General features: G+C 58.6%; 1 protein-coding gene across 1 annotated transcript in view; it reads left to right on the top strand.

The window, feature by feature from the left end:
• The window catches only part of CFDP1 (craniofacial development protein 1), a 65350-nt gene extending 54411 nt beyond the window's left edge, over positions 1–10939 (top strand). The window contains exons 6-7 of the mRNA XM_075765197.1: positions 4575–4733; positions 10165–10939. Coding sequence (XP_075621312.1) covers positions 4575–4733; positions 10165–10255 — 250 coding nt within the window. The 3' untranslated portion in view covers positions 10256–10939. The remainder of the gene's footprint in view (positions 1–4574; positions 4734–10164) is intronic.
• The last annotated feature ends 7744 nt before the right edge of the window (positions 10940–18683 follow it).

Here is an 18683-nt window from a genome sequence, read left to right as displayed (position 1 = left end):
TAGGCAAGAGCAGGCTGAGCAGGGAGGGGGATATGAAAAGCTTTCAAAGACATAAAAGGCTGCTGTGAAAAGTGAGGGAATGATCTGTTCTTAGTAGCTACTAGGAAGAAGATAACAAGTCATAAGCTGAGCAAGGAAATTTAGTCACTGGGGAAAACTTAAGTAAGTGAAAGGCTGATGAAGTACCGAAACCTCCGGTGCGCGCGGGGTTGGTGTCAGGAAGCCCTCAGAGCACCCATCTCTGGGTGGGTGGGTGGGTGGCAGAGGAACTCTTCTGGCTTTGGCTGGCAGGACGTACTATGAGACCTTTGTAGCCCTGTTTTCCCATCGCTTGAAGATTATTTTATAAAGCTTGCGATGAAGTCCGCCTCTTTGGAGGCGGGCACGCATTTCCCGGACGCTGCCAACCTTTATGTTACAAGACAGAGGGGATTACGTGTGACAGTGGCACTTTATCATCGGTGTAGCAGCAGTTTGCTAAGGTCCGGGTCGGGCTGTGGGCTCGCGCCGAGACGGGAGGAAGCCTCGTTGTTAGGGACAGGAATACAGAGCACGTTCGCCTGCGGTGGGACAGCAAGGGAGCCCTCGGCTTGCTGTTTGTCCCTGTGTGCGATCATGCTGGGTGATGCACAGGCACGGTCCTCATCCCGAAGACATTAGATGGGTGCAGGGGAATCCCCTGCCAAGGCAGAGCTCACCAGCACGCTTATTTGCTGGTTCAGGGGCTGATTTGAGCCATGCTTTTTAATCAGGGAAAGTAAGAGCGTGTCTTTATGTCCTGAATAGGCGACTGTCCTGATTCTCATCCCCGGGATCCATTATGTCTTAGCAAATTACTTTCTCTCTTTTAAATGCCTTGGTGATTAAAGATGCCACAGCAGATACCTTTAATGAGTACAAAAAGGGTAATAATTCCTCTTGTTGGCACTGAATGCAATTAATCAGGCCCCTTTACTTGCTTTTTAAACAGATGAGGCATTTAAGGCCAAGCAAGTTTTTAATTGGACTTTAATGTCTCTCATTTACTTCATTTTGGCACAAGCATAGGAATTCCCACCCCCAGGTTTGCTGTTGGATTTATTCAGGGTGATGAAAGGCTCAGCGCCGAGCGAAGACTCGGCAGCAGACTCGAACATGTCCTTCAGCCCGTGCCTCGCTCCATCTCGTTGCCTGGCCCAGCCTTGGTCCTGCTGCAAAGCAGCACCGAATTGTCCAGGCAGCAGCAGAGCCAGATCATCCAGCCCAGGGCCAGGCTCCAGCACGGGGCTGGCACCAGATATTAGCAGTAATTTTGGAGTAGTCATCAACACGAGGGTGCAACATAGCCTGCCCTGTTTCGTTACGTTCCCTTGCCTTGAAGGAACCGTTGGCTTGCACGTGTTCTTGTGGCTATCTAGAAGCCATTCGTGGAGGTCCATGCTCATAACCTAGACTCTGTACCTTCAAACATGGGGTGAGTTCTATCTTTTAAGGGATATTCCTGAGATCCATGGCCAAGAGGAGATACAGAGGCCTTGAGCACCGTTACAGATGGATGTGTGCATGTAGAGGTTGTTAATTTATGCCAGGAATTCCCATGGGAGAAAAGATGTGTGATGAGCAACCTCCATCTAGCCTGCAGCCCCTGCTCCCCGCTGTGAAGCCAGCACCGCCTCCGCTTCCCCCTCTGCCCACGAACCATCTCTTGCCTTTGGTTCCCTTTGCTCATGGATATCTTCCACCGTGGTTTGGGGATGGCAGTTGCCTGTCAGCGTGTCCCAGCCCGCGTTTCGTGCAGGGACGCGTGCTGTGGCCCAGCCTGGCCGATTGGCCCCTGTCCCAACTCAGCTTTTCCCTGCCGGCAGCTCGAGGTTCAGCCGATAAGACAGCAGTCTTGACGTGTGCGAGCCTGCCTCTGAGCCTGCTTGTCACTCTGTGGGGCCGGCGTAGCTCTGACACCCAGGAGACATCCTGAAATGGCTTCAAGTGGGTTTTCCAGGTGCGTGCTGTGTCTTTTGCAGAGGCAGGCGTGTCTGTAGTACAGCTGTAGGCTCCCGGATGCAGGTGAGCTGTGAGCGCCCTCGGACAGGTGAGATGGCTCTTATGCCATCTGGGTTCTTTGCCTCAAAAACCATTTAGGAGACACATAGGGACAAGGGACAACACCCTCCGTTTCTGCATCCCTGCTTCCCCTGTTTCAAAGGTAGAATTGTAAGCGCAAGTGAGTCTGGAAAGTTAAGTGTATTCAGAGAAATGCGTTATTGAATACCTTGTGTTAATTTAAACACCTTCTGCCTGCCAGACAGAGGGGAGAGGAACGTTGCCAACTGGATCAGCCGTAGCACTTCTCTAGACCTGTCTCAGAGCATCTTTACTTTAAGTCCCTTGCTAAAATCTGAGGTCTCCCTCCCAGCAGAAGGAACTGCCGTGCACGAGCACCAGGCTCTGCCGTCTAGGCGGCTGCTCGGCAGGCTCTGCCACAGGGGATGCTTGTCCAAGATTTGGTTTGGTTTTGCCTTCTTACTTGTCGCATCTCCTCTCCTCCCACTCCCTCGCCACTTGAACGCGCATCTGATACTGGGTTTGGTGGTTGTGCAAGGCTCACGTGTAGTCCTGGATAGCCAGCTGTGGGAACTGAATCTCTTCATTTTTACCTTGTGCTGAGAACACCTTTACACGTTTTGCCCCCTTGCACCACTTTCCTGCTACCTGCAGATACTCAGAGCCGTCGTGTCTTGAAAAATACAGGAGAGGCTGAGCGAGGATCAAGGTTTTATTGCATGATCATGCTGTGAGGGCTGTTGACATCTTGATGTTCAGGGATAGAGGTGAATAAAAGAGCATCCAGCTTGCTCTGTGTCCCCGCAGAATGAAAAGTTCGGGCTGTTGGCACGTTCTCCAGCAGCAGGCAGGGACTGAAAGAGATGAGAGGGCCAGGTCCTGGGATATTTCTGCTCCTCCAGCTGGGCAGTATGAGGAGGGGCTGGCAGCTTTGTCCTGTGGCTATGGAGCCCGACAAGATGCCCTTAATGCAGGGTTTGTAGCCAAAATATGTCTATGTCAGGAAGCTGCAACCCCAAGTGACCATGGCAAGCCATTCTCGCATTGAGAATCTTCCGGCTGAGGCTTACAAAGACATCTTTTTCTTTGATTTAATTCCATATAAACTGTGGCATTATTTTCCTTTAGAGGCTTGCAAATTATGGAAGCATAAACCACGCTAATGATCCAATAAGGACAGCTTTGGATGCCTTCCCAAGAACAACTACCCCTGGGCAGGACATGCTTGGAGAGAACTGAGGGAGAGCGGTCTGCCACGCTCACCTGGCTGCCTTCCTTGGCCCCCCCCCCCCCCCCCCCCCCAAAAAAAAATTCCTCCATCTCTCAGGAACGAGAATCATTTCCTCTCCGGCTTCTTGCAGAGGCAAGGGCCCTGCAGACCTGGAGTTATCTCTGGAATGTGTGTAAACACAGAGTTCAATGGGATGCTGTTTGCCCCCCCTCTCCTGGGGGGGTTTAAGAAGGGGTTAATACGAGTTTGTTTTACGGGTTCCTAGCCCTGAGAATTGTCCGACCTGTGACCTGAGTCCCTGTGTGTGCATTTCCCAGCATAAAGGGGAGATTTGGGGGCCCTGCCAAGCAGGTGGGATGTCGGTCCTCTAAGAACAAGGAGATGAAAGACGAAGGTGGTCTTCCTGCTAAACGGGGACCTTGGAGATGGTGTAGGACTCCACGTGTTGCGTGATGGTGTAACTAACGGGATTTAGGCAATCCTTGGACAGAAACAGATTTGCAGTCACGAGAAGGGTGGGGGTTACACTCGGTTTTGGTGCCCCCCGTCTTCAAAGAGCAGTGAAACGTAAGCAGGGGGACAAAACCTTAGAAATGACGTACCGGCCGGGATGAAATGCATTACAATCAGAGGAATAAAGAGCTCCATCTGTTTGTCAAAAAAAAAAAAAAAATTCAGATGTAAGTTCGTTATGGTGTAACGTATGAGTACTTTACTAATGAGACCTGCCTGGGCACCGAAGTACTCTTAGGTTTAGAATAAGCAGCAGCCACCAGAACCTAAAGCTAGACAAAATCTAGTTGAGAACAGGCATGTTGATACCAACGAAATGGTTAATTCCTAGATGTGTTGTCAGCGCTGGTGACGCACTGAGGCTGGATCTCTTCCAGAAAACACCACTTTAAACTGAAGACAAAGAACTGGGCTTAGCACAGAGGTGATCAGTGGAATGGCTTGGCCTGGTATATACAAGGGGTCAAACTAGATGATTTAATGATCTCTCTTGGCCTGAAAGCTTTCTGTTCTCTTAAGAAGATAAATGAAAAAGCCCTTTCACAAAAAGCAAGCACTTGAGATATGTGTGTAACGAACTCTGCTGCTTCCAGGGGAACAGCGGAGCAGGATCTGCAGGAAGCGTGACCTTGCAGGCTGCCTGAAGTTGGTGGCCATCTGTTTAGTGGCAATGGCTTGCCACCATCAAGGCCACCACTCTCACGCATGACGTTTCTCAGCTCTGTTTTTAATTGCTAACTGACGCTGTCTCCCCGCATTTAAGTAACATTTGCTCCCTTATCTCCATCAGGGTGAAGAGGCCAAGCGGTATGAGCAGCCTCCTGGGGAAGATTGGCTCCAAAAAGCAGAAGATGAGCACACTGGAGAAATCTAAACTGGACTGGGAGAACTTCAAGGAGGAGGAGGGGATTGTGGAGGAGCTGGCAATCCATAACCGAGGGAAAGACGGGTAAGTGGGACTTCACCTAGTAGTAGTCCAGCATTTCCCACCACTTCCTATACATGTAGGAACCCCATTGCTTGCTACAGAGAGTTCGGCAAACCCATGGGATTTCTGAGGATTTATCCTAGGGATATATAAGCCAGTAGCTGCTCTAGGTATCACAGGGAGACAGGTAAGTCTGCAAGCAGGGTCAAGTCCAGCTAGAGTCGAGTCTGGCTGTGCTTTATCTTCTCTCCTGCTAGTGGCACAGATGCAGTGTGAACCGGTCTAGTGCAGCACTCCCACGCGGAAACACAATTGCCTTTGCCCTGTTTCCTTTCTTTAAAAAAAAAAAAAAAGTCTCAAATTGGGAGGTATGTTTTTTGTTCCGTTCTTCAAATGACATGTTCCAGCTGCGTCTGTCCTCCCCTCCTCCCGTGTAAAGATGTATGCAAACCTGGAACAGCTGGCAAGGTGTGTTAAAGATTACGGCAGCACTGGGCGTTGATTGTGTGCGTCAAGCAATGTTCACTCCAATGAAGTTAATGGAAGTATCATAAAAGTAAATGGCAATGCTGTAAATAAAACAGAAAGTTAATAACATGCACTGCAGGGAAGGATAATAAGATCAGAAGCGGCGTTTCCACTACAAGTGCTTTGCTAAGCTCTGGGAAAACGTAACCGGCTTAGTGGACAGCTCATAAAATGTATTTTTATTGTAAGCTGTTCTTTTACTCTGCAGGAAAAACTCAGAGCTTCTGCATTCCAACAGACTGCATTTTGTATTTCAAATAGATATTTTATAACTGCTGGGGTTTTTTCAGTTAGATCTTGCACCCTTCCACAACACCCCTTCTCCATCCGATCGGCCCCGATCTGCTTCTGGACGCTTGAACCTGTAGCGCAATTGAGTAGGAGTGCTGGAGGGGGGCAGGTGTTCCTCCGAGATTCCCAAAATCCGAGGTTTGAGCGATTTATGTCACGTACAGGTGTGGCAGAGCACACCGCATCATCACCGATGCTGTCTGTGGCACAGTCAGAGCCCTGTGCCCAAGGCTCTCCGCTGAAACAGCCCGTGCCGGGAGTCTGGAGGCAGAGCCAGGCCGTGTACCAGGCTCTGCTGGGATGGAGGAGGAGGGTGAGCTTCTCCCGTGGAGAGATGCTCAGGTGCTGCAGGCTGCTTGGGGAGAACCCACCTCCAGGGAAGGGTCCTGTTTCTGTCTGTGGCACCTGGCTGGTTTCTCCCAATGAGATGTGGAGTGAGAATTTGCCCTACGCAGATGGCCTGAGTGGCTGCCGAGCGTGGTAATGACTTTAAGCACCACCGTTAAAAGCCAAACCATCTCCTGCCGGTTGCAGGGACGCGCTGTTTCTTTCCGCAGCCAGTGGAAGCAGCCTGAATCAGGGTCCCTCGCTCTCAGCTGGACTGCACGCACCCCAAAGAGGCCAGGGTGTCCTGCCTGAGCGTTTTGTGGCATCTCTTGCTTGTTCAAACCCATCACGTCGACCTTTCTTGGCCAGAGCTTTTTCCTTTCCCACCCCACACAAGCAGGACAGCTCGCTCTTCACGCCTGGCAGATCTTTCTGGAGACACTAACGTAATGGTCCTTGAAGGCTGACTAAGGGATCAGCACATTGAAAAGATCAGCAAAGCAGAGCAGCAATTTTAAGAGCATCTGTAAGCTTGGACAGCTTTGCCTTTTGCTGCCTGCCACATACCAGGCTGGAAAATCAGCTGGGCTATTGGCAAGCGGTTTTTGTCATTAAACAAATGAGAAACGTGATGCCGTGATAACTTTAGACACTCCTTACGAATCTGTTTGTGCTAGTCAGGCATGTAACGTGAGGGGATCAACCGAGTATCTGCTGACTGTGAAATGCATCCACCTTCAAGGTAAAGGAAGGGAGAAGGGAGGAGCGCCGCTGGGCGCGCAGCATTTCTGCTTGCAGCCGTGCTGTGAAGGGCTGTGCTCCCAGCCTGCGTGGGGGGAGATCGCGCAGGCACAGCTGCTGCCGGCTTCAGGTTGTTTTGCAGGAGCCTGTTGTCCCTCCCGCGGCCGCCTCTTCTCCTTTAATAACGTAGGGCTCACCCTTCAGTGGGCAATCATTTACGCATCTCTATAAAACTCATAATTAGCGGTTGTTAACCCTTCAACCCAGGCAGGAGGAAGTGGGGCGCTGCCTTTATCCCTGGTGCCAACGTACGATAGAAACCTCTGGTTCCTGCGTGGCCTGATTTGTAATTGTAAACATCTGCCTGATGAGGAAAGCTACAACTCGCTCCCGGAAGCCTCTGCCCAATGCCAGGCACGCCGGGTACGACAGAGATGGCGCGTGCGTGTCTCGAGGAAGGCAGGATGCATTTCTCTTGGCTCAGAAGGGAAGGCAGGCTTTATTTCTCTTTTTTTTTTTTTTGCAGTAACCTTGCAGAAGTAACTGTTCACAGCCCGGCGCTCCTCATGCCGTGGCAGACCTCCCCGGCCCTTCTCCAGCAGCAACGTGTGCTCGGCCAGCACGCTGGTGGCCAGCTGAGCAACGGGGCCGCGGCATCTTTCCGCTGCTGATGCCGGTTATCAGCCAGCTCCAGCCTTGCCCCGGGATTCCCGAGGCGGAGGGGACACATGCGGCCCCGTGGCTCTGTCCACCCTTGTCTCTGATTTTCCGCCCCTCGTATCACCAGCCCCAGACGGTGATTTGCATTTCCCCAGCAGCAGGATCCGGGCTTGTGCAGCCTGGTCGTGTCAGATCCTGAGGGCCTGCCCTGGATTTAACAGGAAGGGCTGAAGTAAGGAGCGGAGGCAGCTATGCCCTTTGCAGTCGATCTCTCTTGATGTGTTTTATAAATGGAAATGTGTAGCGGCCTCTTAATTGGGTCACCTTTGTAGGGCAGGCCCAGTGGGGGAGCGGCCCTGCTCGGGGTGCACTGGGTGACTGCTGGTGACTGGCAGGGGACAGGCAGCACCAGTGAAACGCTCCCCAGAGCAGTTTGCAGCTGCCCTTGTTAGCAGAGACCGCCTCTTCTTCCGACAAATTTACCTTCCTCTGCCATGGATCATGGCTGCCCTGTTTCCACCCAGGCTGATAATTTACAGGAAGGTATTGATTCAGGTAGCAAAGGTTATTTAGACAAGCACAGGACGGGTGTTTGCGCCTTGCTCGTGCACTTTGCACCGCCATTTGGCAGCACCTCGCTGCCGGAGCCAGCCTGGGAGCTGGAGACGGAGCCGTGGCTCAGGCACGGGGTTCAGGGCACGGCGGGGCAGGTGGGCTTGCACCGACCCTGCAGACCTGCTGCTTCCCTGCTCGTGTCCGTCAGCACCCCCAGCCTCTGCGTGCGTGCGGTACAACCCGCCTGGGCTTGTTCCCAGGCTGCCTGCCCCATAAAGCCCAGTCTGCGCACACAGGTAGTGCCTTCGGGCTCTGCTCCGGCCCCTGCGGCGCTTTTCTGTGGCCGGCCAAGGACAATGCCACGGGGTAACGTCACGGTTCCTCCTCCGTGCAGAGCTGCTGGCTGCGGCCGTGAGACCGCATTCCTGGTTCATGATCCGTATCGATCCCCCCAGGAGCGTCCCTGCCCACCAGAGAGGCATAGCAGCCACGGAGGAGGGGGAGGAATGCACTGAGCCCTTGCTGGGCTTGGGAGAAGCGAGTCACAGAAGGAGCTTCAAATTCAACTGCTTGGGATGCTGTTGCCCAAGCGGTTGGAGTGTTCCCCGGTTAACAGCAGTAACCCCTGTCCCTTGCCTTCCCGCCTGTGGTTGTGGTTGTTTAGTAGTGGAGGGGGAGGAAAACCACACGCCCAGGCAATATGACACACTAATATACAACGTGACCCCCCCAACTTCCTTCCTGTGGCCTCTCGGAGCCCAGCCCCGGGAGCGGGTCACCTCCCTGCTTGCGGGGATGAAGGGAAGCGACACTCCCCTGCCCGCCTTTCCTGAGCCGGCGTGGGGAGGGGGCCTCGGTGCACGGCCCTCCTCTGACGGCGAGGGGCAGGGGGCCGGAAAAATACCACCTCGCAGCCAGCGCATCGGCTGCGTTACGCCACGCCGGGCCCCTGCCCCTCACAGCCGGCGGAGATGAGCTGACCCAGTTGTGTCAGCGCGAGACGGGCTCGGGCTGCGGTGGGAACAGGGTGGTGGCAGGGACGTGCGGGGCCGTTCAGCCGCTCGGGGATAAAACCGGGGGTGGGGGGGGTGGGGTGTGATCACCCCCTGAAATGAATTTGCATTAATTCATTTCCAGTGACTGGGTGGGCAGGAGTGCCAGGGCCGTCCCTCGCAGCAAGGACAAAGGCACCCTGGTGCTGGGAGCACATTTGGCGCCGGTTCGATAGTTGTAGCAGACAGCAGAGACCTTGTCACTGTGAGCGCAGCCCCTCTGTCCTAGAAAGGACCACTGTTGGTGCTGGGAGGGGGCTTCAGCCTTCCCATGCACTTGGATTTGAGGCACCTTTGTGCACGGTGCAGCCACCCCGGAGCCTGGAAAACCCGCAGAGCCTGCGATGCTCATCTTTCCTGCAGCCTTCAGTCTCGCTTTCAAGCACTGGGCTTTGCTGGTTAGCCAGCACCAGCTGCGGTGCAGGAAAAGCGGCGACTGACGAAGGCAGCAGCTCGTGCATCTCGCGCTGGGGCCGAGCGTAATGACCTTGTCATGACAGCCGAGTGTTTGCCACCCTGGAACAAATGCAAAACAATTGTGATGATTCAATTACAGCTCCTGTTTTGAATTGCAATTTCGCTCCCTCTGTAGGTTAATTAGTAGCACAGCCCCGGGCTCTCTGTGGCAAGGGTTTGCGGCAAAGTCCATGAAAATTCAGCTGCGTGCCATTAATGAGCGGCAAGGTGCTTTTCCAGGAACACACGTGCTTGCCGCCTTCCTTGCAGCGCTCAGGTGCCTGGCTGAGAGGGAGAAGTACATATTCAGCAGCGGTTAGGAGCGGGTCTGTGGCTGGGAAACCCCCGGCCTGAATCCCTGAGCTGCTGCAGGCTCGCCGAGTGAAGCTGTTTGCATCCCTAATGCTCCCTGTGCCCGTTATCACCTTGCCATCGCTCTGTGCTGCTGCAGTAGGGTTTGAGGGATGATTTGCTGGGGGCAGGGTCGCCTGGGCAGCCTCAGAGCTGCCTCTCCTGCCCTGAGCCCGCTCAAGTTGTTTGTGAAGGTCATTTCTCAGCCCTAAGAGAGGAGCTGGAGCCTGAAGCAGCCAGCCCGTGGCTCCAGCCTACGGGGACCCTTCACCCCAGCCCTGGGAGACACCCAGAAGGCCACGGAGCAGTTTTGGTGTCTGTGGGAGATGCTCAGTGTGGTGATCAGCTCATGGAGAGGGAGGGAGGGAGGGAGGGAGGCAGGTGACACCTTCCCTCCCTGCTTGTCCCTTCGGGTCGGCTTTGCCGCGGGCTGGGGGCAGCGCTGGCTGCTACGGGCACTGCTTACGGCCTCCGCCTCTGTCTCCCCGCAGGTACATCGAGAGGAAAGCATTCCTGGAGCGCGTGGATCACAGGCAGTTCGAAATCGAACGCGACATCAGACTGAGCAGGATGAAGCCCTGATGCGCCGGGGGTGGCCGCGGGGGATCCTGCTCCCTTCTGTGCCTGAGCGCTGGCTGGGGGCTGTCAGCCACCGCCGGACCACCGGGCACAGAAACCATTCTCTACCCAAGACTCAGCCTGTATGTCTCAACGTACAGGTTTTTCCTTTTACTGTGATAGTTCGGGGAGGGTGTTTGTCAGTGGGCAGGGGACACTTTGAGGGTTAAATGACCCAGCATGTGACGGAAGAGACCGACGTGATTCTGGCAGTCAGCTTTCCAAGTAAAAGAGATGGTGGCACCCATCCTTTGCCAACCCCGGGTGCTTCTGGCAGCAGGAGGAACCCCCGAGGCCTGGAGGGTGCTGGAGCCTGGGTTAAGGCTCGCCTGGTGTTACTTGGCTGGGAGAGGAGCTGCGGGAAGGTTTTGTGGCTGCTGCGCGTGCACAAGCTGTGCGATTCGGGGCTGGAGCCCTTCTCCTTGCTCTGCCAGCCCCGCAGCGCTGCCCGCCCCTATGCACTGTGCTCCTGCCCGGACAAAGCTGAACTGTCTGTACTTGTTTGTGGGGTCTGATGATGCTGAGGGGTTTTTAAGCAAGGCGATGAAGAAATCCTTCCTTGTTCACACTGTCGAGAAGATGGGAGCAGCTGCAGCAGGCAGGACGGGCCAGGATCCGAGCATTCACGTGAATAAAGTATTCCATCCCGACACTCTTGCATGCTGGCAGCGTGGTTTGTGCGGGAAGCAGAGGGCAAAGAAATTAAGGGTCACATGCAGTAACAAGTGTGACTGCGATGGTGAAAATCCCTGCTCCGAGGTGTCTGGAGAGCAGCCCGAGGGTCAGGGCGAGCGCTTGGATCCCTTTCCCTCTGCAGTACTGGGGCTGCCGTTGGGGTTAAATCCAGAATTGGGGGGTGACGGGGACAGTGTGGTCGTGTAGCGGTGCTGCAGGAGTGAGGAAACCCACCCCAGGCCTGGCCACGCAGGGACACTGGGCGAGTGAAGCTGCCTTGGGAGGGCAGACCGAGGCGCCTGGGCGTGGAGCGAGCGGCCAGAGCTGGAGGCCAGCAACGCGCCGTCACCTCGGCCGTCCTCCCTTCTGCTCTGGCTGGCTGAGGTCAGCAGCTCCCGATGTTTGGCCCGTGCACGTCCTCGGAGCAGAGGTGCTCGCCGGCCTTTCCCCACGGGATGCTCCGAGCCTGTTCCATGGGGTCGGCCCGTGCATGAAGCAGGCCCAAGCCCCGTCCTTCCTGCTAACGGGGCGAACGATGCTGCTGCTGGCCCCTTGCCCGCGGCTCTGAGCGTGGTCTCAGCTCTGGACTCACGTGTCAGCTGCTGAGTCAGCCCTTGCTCTGCGGCCGCGTTGCGGGATAGAGGAGAACAAAACCCCACGTGCCGGGGGGCGGGAGCTGCAGCCTTTGGCGCCCTGTTCTGTACAAAATCGGCCGTGAGGGACCTGCTTAAACGAGCCCGAAACTGGGCAGAAACAAAACAAGGAGGGTGACTGTCCTTTGGTGGGGCTGAGGAGGAGGGGAGGATATTGGGGATCTTCTCTGCCCTGTATCACCCCATGACTGCACTCCTGGGTCCTCGCACGCTGGACGGAGGTGGGGAAGGGTCATCAGCCCCGCGCAGACTGGAACCCCACGGCATCTGGCTCCCTGGTAGCTGCCGAGCAAAATCCTCACCATGGCACGGGCATCCCGGCTCCCGCTGGGTGCTGCCTGCTGTCCGGCCTCCGGCACGGCTGCACTTTGGGGCTCGTTCCGCTCCAGCAGCTCGACAGCGTCTTGGGGGTCTAGAAATGAAAGATAATTCTGTGCGTTATGTGATAAGCAAGAGCCGAACGGAGATGGAACGGGAACCTTTGGAGATCCCCAAGGCCAGAGGCACCAAACCCAGCCCTGCTCTTCAAAACCTTAAAGAGCTCCAGGCCGCGTCCAGAAAGAGCTGCAGTCGGGCTGCGGACGGCTGGGAGGGATGGCTTTGGATTTACGTGCACGCCAATGGTGTGTTAGTGGGGTCTGGCCAACGCAGCCTCCGCCGGCACGCTGGTAAATTGGGAAAATCGGTGACCCCAGTGTAAGGGATCCTGCCAGCCAGCCCAGCGCTGCTCTCCAACAGTGCTGCGGCCTCTCTTCTCTGGGGTTTGTTTTTTTTTTTCCTTCCCTTCAGCTGAGCAAACATGGAAAATTTTAAAATCTTGGAAGCAACCTGACCTGCTGGAAAAGTGCGGTTTAATGGCGGTGGCCGAGAGCCTCGGCTCCCTTCTCCGCTGGCTTTCCCAGCTTGCGGCAGCGTGGCGTGCCCGGCTTGGCTCGGCTTGGCTCGGCTCGGCTGGAGGATGCCGGGCTGCGGTGCCAGCTCCCGGCCCGGCAAGCTGGGACGGGCTCGGCAGGACGGCCGGGAGGCAGCCCCCAGCCCGGGGCCAGTTCCTGGCTTCCTCCGCGTGCGCTCCCAAGCGTCCCGCGTTTTTGCCTGGTTGGATCATGTATTCCTCGCCTCTCTTTCCTGAAGACGAGGAGTGATTTACAGGTCTCCAGAAAACACAGCTTGGCTGCTTAGGAAGGAAAAAAAAAAAAAAAAAAAAAAATCCCAAAGCCAATCCGCTTGCTATTTCCATCGCCCAGCCGCCTTCCCACGAAGGGGGGTGGCCCCGGTACCCGCCAGCCCTCGGCGTCCCCGCCGGCCCTGAGCTTTCTGGAAGGAGCAAAGCTCCCCGGAGATGCGGGTCCCTCTTTCCAGACATTCCCACCTTTAGCCGTCTTCTCCGGGAAGCTCACGTGTCCTCCTCCTCCGTGGGTTGGGACCTACCCAGGGCATTTGCTCGGGATAATTTTTGGCCCTCCAAGGAGTCCCTCATGGCCCGAGCATCACCTCACCCCAAGGAGCTCCCCCTTCCCCGGCTGCCTGAAGGGGCCCCTTGTGCAGCTGGGCCCCGAACAAGGCAGCAATTGTGTCCGCGTGCCCGGACGGTCAGGGCTTCTGCCACGGCAGCCGCGGTAAAACCGGCTGCGTCCAACCCGTGCCCGCGGGCTCGCCTTTATTGAGCTGCTCGGCGGGGTTTGGGGAGGCCGTTACGGGGCCGCGGGAATCGCGGACGGGGAGGTAACGTCGTGCATTTAAAGCTGCTTTGGCGATAGGGATGTGGGAATAAAGGTCCCGCTCTCGGCGTGGGAGGAGGTGGAGAGCTGGCTGCCCTGGGGGCGCATCCCGTGGGCCCCCGCCGGGCCGTCCCGAGGACCACAATGGGATTCGGAGCCGGCCAAGCTGCCATGGGGCAAAGCCGTGAGCGTGGCGGTTGTGCCGTGCTGCAGCTGGCGGGCGAGGGAGGGAGCGAGCAGAGCGCGGGGCTGGCATCTCCCTGCAGCCGGGGCAGCAGTCCCCGTGGGGACCGGGAAGGGCTGATGCCCAAGAGGTGATGTTGGGGGGACCACGTCCTCTTCTCCAAACTGCTGGTTTCAACCTCTCCCACCCCTTTTCCTCGCAGCGTCCTGCCCGGCAGTACGGTGGGGTGGCTGGGTTCAGGACTAACGGGGGGTAACGGGGCGGCTCAGGGCTCTCCCACCCCATCCAAGTGAGGGTCCCCACCCCAGGGCATCTTCACGCCGGTGGTGGGTGCCGGTGCCGGCGTTTGAGGTTCAGCCGGCGGCAGTGGTGCAGCCAGCCCTTCCCACTGGGGGCAAGGATCAGCGCCAGCCCTCACCGGGGGATGAATGCGGAGATGAACAGAGCCGCTACTGTTGGGGCAGCTCGAGGCCCGCGCTCCGCCTCGGCATTTCTGGAGGCGAAGGGGATGTCCCACCATCTCGCTCTCTGGAAAGGCGAGCCATCTCCCCCACCATCTCCTCTCTGCAGCTGAAAACCGACCCAGCGCCACGGAAAGGCATGGGGATAAATCCTTGTTGTGATCCTGTTGGGTCCCGTGATGTTACAAGCCAAGAGAAATGTCCTCATTATTTCCAGAATATTGAAATCTAATAAATCCCGTCCTGCCTTATAGGATTTATTTCTCCGTCCATTGCTAGGAGACTCAGTCCCGTGTAATCCTATTGCCGCTCCAGGAGGCAGAAGACGGCTTTCTGAAGCGGAGACCTGCTGGGGCTGCAGGCAGGTGATGCAGGCAGGAGCAGGCAGCCCCATCCGGAGCTGCTGGTCCCCGCTGGGGATGGCTCCAGCCCTGCAAGTACCCCAGTGCCGCCCCCCCCTTCCCAGCACGTCCTGCTGTGCTGGAGCTGTGCCCCGGCACGGGTTCACCAAAACACATCCCATGGTTGAGGCACGGCTGGGCCAACAGGGCGTTAATTGGCAATTAGCCAATTACCATGGCATGGCACGGCACAGCCCGCGTGCCCAGCCCTGTGCGTGCCTGCCATGCTCCCCTGAACCCCCCGTTTGGGGTCCTCCAACACCTTCCCGTGCCAGGACCCAGCGGGAAAAGCCAGGAAAAGCCGGGCTCGGCACAGACAGCCCTCCGCAGCCGCGGCGGCAGCCTGCCCGGTGTGGAGCCAGCCGTGCCTGGCTCACCGGACACGGGGGGGACTCTCCTGAAGACAATGATGGACACAGGAATAGGGCTGGAAATTTCACCGCCAAAGTCTTTTCCATAGCAACCGTTGCTGGAGCAACCTGCATCCCAAACAGCATCCTCCCAAAACACCCAGCCCTGTGTCTGCCGGAGCCGGTGAAGAACCACGGCGCGGGACCGGTGGGGCCCTCACCAGACCCCACCGCCAGCGGCACGGGGATGCTCCGGCTGTGCCGACCCGGCTCTGAGCATCCCCAGTGCCGCAGGGCCCCAAGAACGCTCCGCTTTTGATCTTCTTTTTGGCGTTTCATTTTCTTAGAGGTGGGAGAAGCCAAAGGGAGACCTGTCGGTGCCTGTCACCCCCCCCGGGCGCTCGGCTGCGGAAGCGGGGGGGTGTGCGGGAGCCGTTGCCAGCTCAGGGAGCTCAGCAGATGCGCGCGGTGATTTTGGCTCCGATGCACGGAAAATGGCCGGGATCGAGTATCAACAGGGAACGCTTTGATCTCAGCATCGCCACGGGGAGAGGGAAAAATAAAATCCCTGCTGCTTTTAAGTACCAAAGCAGGGAGCTCGCGGGCCCTCGACGCCCACCCGAAACCGTGCGATGGCAGGTTCACCCCGGGCATCCCAGGAGAGACCCTCGCTGCCGGCCCCGTGGGCGCTCGGCGAAGCAAACACGCCGTGGCCTCGTGGGATCGGCCGCGGTGGCGGGAGAGGGGCCGGGGGGGGCTTGGAGCCCCTCCTGGGGACGTCCGTGGGGCTCAGCCCCTGCGCTGTCACCGCTGCCACCGTCAAGAGGAAACCACAGTCCTCCGGCTGCGCTGCCGCGGTGGCTGCGGTTTGCGGGTGCGACCACAGCCCCTGCCGCCGGATGTCTCCTACCATCGGCCGTGCCTCAGTTTCCCCTTCTGCCAGTGATGGGGGGGGTTGCTGGTGCCGGGGGGGTGGTGGCGTTGGGTCTCGGGGAGCGGAACGAGCCCCATTTTTTGGAGAAGGGCACGCGTTTGCGATCCGGCCTCAACTCCGCCGCCGCACGCCGAAGGTAACCCCCGAGGGCAAGCGCGGCCGAGAGGAAACGCCGTGGCGGGGGAACACGGGCCGGGAGGCGCGTGCACAGGCAGAGGTGCATTCCCGGCCTGCCTCGGCAAGCCCCGCTCGCTCGCCGGCCCCGTGGCTCTCACGCTCGCGTGTGCGCCCGCGCGCCTGCCAGGCACCCCTCGCGTGCCTGCCTTGGCTCTCTGCGCGTGCGCGAGCCTCGCACGCTTGCTGGGCACCCCCGCGTCCCCTCCCTCCGCTCTGGGCACACTCGCGTGCGGTCCCCCGCTGCCTGTGCGCACCTGGCTCTTGCACGCCGCTGCACTGGGCTACGCTCGCACAGCGAGCAGCGTGTGCGTCTGTGCAGCTTGCACAGGTCTGTGCAGCTTGTGCGTGTCCCGCAGGCCGTGTGCTTCCAACGCAGCTCACGCGCATCCTGCAGCTCACGCGCACCCACGCAGCTTGCACGTCTGGTAGATCATGCAGGCCCACACGGCTTACCACGTCTTGCAGCTCCTGCACGCCCACGCAGCTCGCATGTCCTGCAGCTCGCACACCTGTGCAGCTCACACACCTGTGCAGCTCACACACCTGTGCAGCTCGCACACGTGCCTCCCACGAGCTCCCAGCCCTGCAGCCGCCCTCCCAGCCCGCTCCCAGCTCCACGCGGATGCCGGCAGCGCCGGAGCTGCGGGCAGGGACTGCGGCTCAGCGTGCAGCAGCGTCAAGCCCGGGCTCGCCGGCCGTCGGGGTGCCCGCGGGCCACGCGGCTGGGCTGCTGGAACAGGCCAGGCGGGCAGCGTGCCGGCTGCCGCCATGCGCCGCGCTGTGCCGCGCTGTGCCGTGGCGTGCCAGGACGTGCCAACGCCGCAGAGCGGCACCTGGGCTGGGGCGGGACGTGTGGCGGAGGGAAAGGAAAGCAGAAGGGAGAAGGGTTTACACCGGGGGGGTCATTGCCGATGCCACCCTCAGGCGGGACTGGGGTGACCCCCCCCCCCCCACCGTGCTGCCCCTGCTGCGTGCACAGCCCCCAGTGTGCACTGCCTGTGCACACACACGTACATCCCCCCATTGCACACATCACCCCCTGCCTTACACACCCATCACACGCTTACTCAGCCGTTGCACCCGCCCCCGCCCACGACCTGCCCCTTACACCTCCCTGCCCGTTACACACCCATTACCTGCCTAGAGCACCCCAGTTACACGCCCGCTGCACGCCTGTCGCATACACACCAGTTGCACACTTTTCACACACACCTCCTCCTGCTACACACCCATGTATGTGCCCAAAGCCCGTTACACACCTGTAACGCACGCCCCTGCCTGCTACGCCCTGCAATGCCCCATTACACCCCTGTACCCCCATCACACCCCCTGCCCGTTACACCCCCGTATCACTCCTGTTGCACCCCCTGCCCATTACACCCCCATTACACCCCCGTGCCCGTTCCGTGCCCGTCAGATGGCCACTGACACACTTCGTGCACCCCCCCAATATCTCTGCTGGATGCTAAATACATCCTGGTACTCCCCCACCGTGCCTGTTGCACACCCTTTGCACACCCCCGTTGCATGCCTGTTACCTGTTGCACATCCATTGCACGCCCTTTACCCTTTGCACCCCCATTACAGACCCGTTGCGCCCCTGTTAACATTTACACACCTGTTACCCTTTGCACCCCCGTTATCCCTTGCACACCCATTAAACACCCATTGCACACCAGCTACCCTTTGCACCCCGTTACAGACCTGTTGCACCCCTGTTACCCTTTGCAGACCCTTTGCACACCTGTTGCACCCTTGGTACCCATTGCACCCCCGTTACAGGCCCATTGCAACCCCACTACCCTTTGCACCCCCATTGCACACCCTTCGCACCCCTGTTACCCTTCGCACCCCCGTTACCCTTTGCACCCCGTTGCACACCCTGCGCACCCCTGTTACCCCTCGCACCCCCGTCACCCTTCACACCCCTTTACCCTTCACACCCCCGTTACCCCTCACACCCCCGTTACCCTTCGCACCCCCGTTACCCCTCACACCCCCGTCACCCCTCACACCCCGTTACCCCTCGCACCCCGTCACCCCTCACACCCCGGTCACCCTCCGCACCCCGTTACCCCTCACACCCCCGTTACCCCTCGCACACTGTTACCCCTCACACCCCCGTCACCCTTCACACCCCCGTCACCCCTGGCACCCCCGTCACCCCTCACACCCCCGTTACCCCTCACACCCCCGTCACCCCCTCACACCCCCGTCACCCCTGGCACCCCCGTCACCCCTCACACCCCCGTTACCCCTCGCACCCCCGTTACCCCTCACACCCCCGTCACCCCTGGCACCCCCGTCACCCCTCACACCCCCGTTACCCCTCGCACCCCCGTCACCCCTCGCACCCCCGTTACCCCTCACACCCCCGTCACCCCTCACACCCCCGTCACCCCTGGCACCCCCGTCACCCCTCACACCCCCGTTACCCCTCACACCCCCGTCACCCTCCGCACCCCGTTACCCCTCACACCCCCGTTACCCCTCACACCCCCGTCACCCCTCACACCCCCGTCACCCCTGGCACCCCCGTCACCCCTCACACCCCCGTCACCCCTCACACCCCCGTCACCCCTGGCACCCCCGTCACCCCTCACACCCCCGTTACCCCTCACACCCCCGTCACCCTCCGCACCCCGTTACCCCTCACACCCCCGTTACCCCTCACACCCCCGTCACCCCTCACACCCCCGTCACCCCTCGCACCCCCGTCACCCCTGGCACCCCCGTTACCCCTCACACCCCCGTTACCCCTCGCACCCCCGTCACCCCTCGCACCCCCGTTACCCCTCACACCCCCGTCACCCCTCACACCCCCGTTACCCCTCACACC

Source organism: Balearica regulorum, chromosome 13 (genome assembly GCF_011004875.1).
Source record: "Balearica regulorum gibbericeps isolate bBalReg1 chromosome 13, bBalReg1.pri, whole genome shotgun sequence".
Lineage (NCBI taxonomy): Eukaryota > Metazoa > Chordata > Aves > Gruiformes > Gruidae > Balearica > Balearica regulorum.
The sequence above is the reverse complement of the archived record's forward strand: the minus strand, read 5'-3'. Positions and strand labels throughout refer to the sequence as shown.